Here is a 1,647-nt window from a genome sequence, read left to right as displayed (position 1 = left end):
GCACAGTGCATGGAAAAGCTTTGGATTCCCACCAAAAAATATCCAGGCATCAATTTTGTTGGTCTTTTGATCGGGCCCCGTGGCAATGAGCTCAGAAAAATGGAGCGAGAATCCGGGGCTAAAATTTCTATCCGCGGCAAAGGTGCCGTTAAGGAGGGAAAGTCAAACCAGCCTGGTGCCGAAGAGGAGCTCCACGCATATATCACCGCAGACTGCGAGGAAAAGATTCATGCTGCAACCAAATGTGTCAATCGAATTATCAGCATTGCAGTTTCATCTCCAGAAACAGACAATGAGCTAAAGAAACAGCAGCTGCGCGAGCTAGCCGAGATCAATGGAACATTCAAGACAGAAGACATGGAGATTTGTTCCAATTGCGGTGCTGTTGGCCATCGTAAATATGACTGTCCCGAGCAGAGAAACTTTACAATCAGCCTCGTTTGCCAGGTATGTGGGGCAATGGGCCATCTCTCGCGCGATTGTATGAACAGGCATGACCCAACCATCTTGCGTGCATCCAACGAGCGGCAGAAGCGGATTCAAACAGAGTATCAAAGCTTTATGTCTGAAATCAATAAATAAAATTCCGATTGCCAATTTTTGGGTCTCTTGGATTATGGGGAAGGGGGGGTGGTGGTACCACCGCCCCTACATTTTGGCATTGTGCAAAAGTTTCGAGATTTAATTTTGTCTTAATTTCTTTCACTATTTTAGCTCTATTCCATTTTAGGTGTTCTGAGCATAAATCGACAAAGGCTGTCCGGATAGGCAAAAATTCATTTTTTCAACGACTGAAAGTTCCATGTCCAGCGATGCTACTTTGGTATTTGTGATTCGACAAAATTTCCCGGGCGCAAGGCGCAGCATTCAGTGCATGCGACTTGGATACGGTGTACTTCCTCAATGCTTTGTCTATAAACTCGCTGCCGGTTCTTTCCACTTTGATGGGATGGCCAAATCCCTTCACGGGATCAATGCCAAATGCACTCGCTTAATCTTCAAAGCCGAAATAAATTCTCCTAAAACGGTCGATAAACTAAATGAAGCAATCCACAATAATATTTTTCGCAAAATCGTAAATCCATGAGAAGAGGCCATGTGCAAACATCACACAAACTAGGGGTTGAAGAGAGGGCCAATGGAATTCATGCTATTTGTTGATAATTAAATTTGCATCAATCACCACTATATCAATTAATAAATGCAAACATTCCGAGAATTTGACATGAAGTGTATATTTAATTATTAGGGAGGACGAGAAAAATAAAATTCTATTTTTTCTTCGTCATTTTGGGTGACGAAATCTGTTTGGCTAGTTCTTCAGGAATAGAATAAAAACTGTTATTAATCAAGATTGGGGATCCAGAGCCAACTGAAAGGGCCAAGGTCTTTTTATCTACAGGCTTTAGAATCTATCGAATTAAGGAAATATATAACCTGAAAAGAGCATGTTAGATTTTCATCAACTGACATAATGGCACCGGCATTATCAAATTCGCCGCAGTAATTTGGAGCAGAAAAAATTGTAACAAGCCCCCTTTTGGCAAAAAATTCATATCCATCTTCAACAACTTGATGTGCTCGGCAAATTAAATCCAAATCGTGGATATCAAGAAATTCTTTGACAACATCCGGACCAAATGTAAA

At 41.4% G+C, this 1,647-nt stretch overlaps 2 protein-coding genes across 2 annotated transcripts; one reads left to right on the top strand and one right to left on the bottom strand.

Annotated features, from left to right (window-relative positions):
* Positions 1 to 9: 9 nt before the first annotated feature.
* DI09_305p20 (uncharacterized protein) lies at positions 10 to 582 on the top strand (the record flags this gene model as incomplete). The annotated part of the gene is made up of 1 exon (XM_013382602.1): positions 10 to 582. One exon carries the CDS (start codon positions 10 to 12, stop codon positions 580 to 582), a length of 573 nt encoding a protein of 190 aa, XP_013238056.1.
* A 689-nt stretch (positions 583 to 1,271) lies between these two features.
* Positions 1,272 to 1,647, bottom strand: DI09_305p10 (uncharacterized protein; the record flags this gene model as incomplete). The annotated part of the gene is made up of 2 exons (XM_013382601.1): positions 1,272 to 1,412; positions 1,438 to 1,647. Coding segments are annotated over 2 exons (351 nt in total), but the record flags the coding sequence as incomplete, so codon positions are not given.

Source organism: Mitosporidium daphniae (genome assembly GCF_000760515.2).
Source record: "Mitosporidium daphniae strain UGP3 chromosome Unknown contig-305, whole genome shotgun sequence".
Lineage (NCBI taxonomy): Eukaryota > Fungi > Microsporidia > Mitosporidium > Mitosporidium daphniae.
The sequence above is the reverse complement of the archived record's forward strand: the minus strand, read 5'-3'. Positions and strand labels throughout refer to the sequence as shown.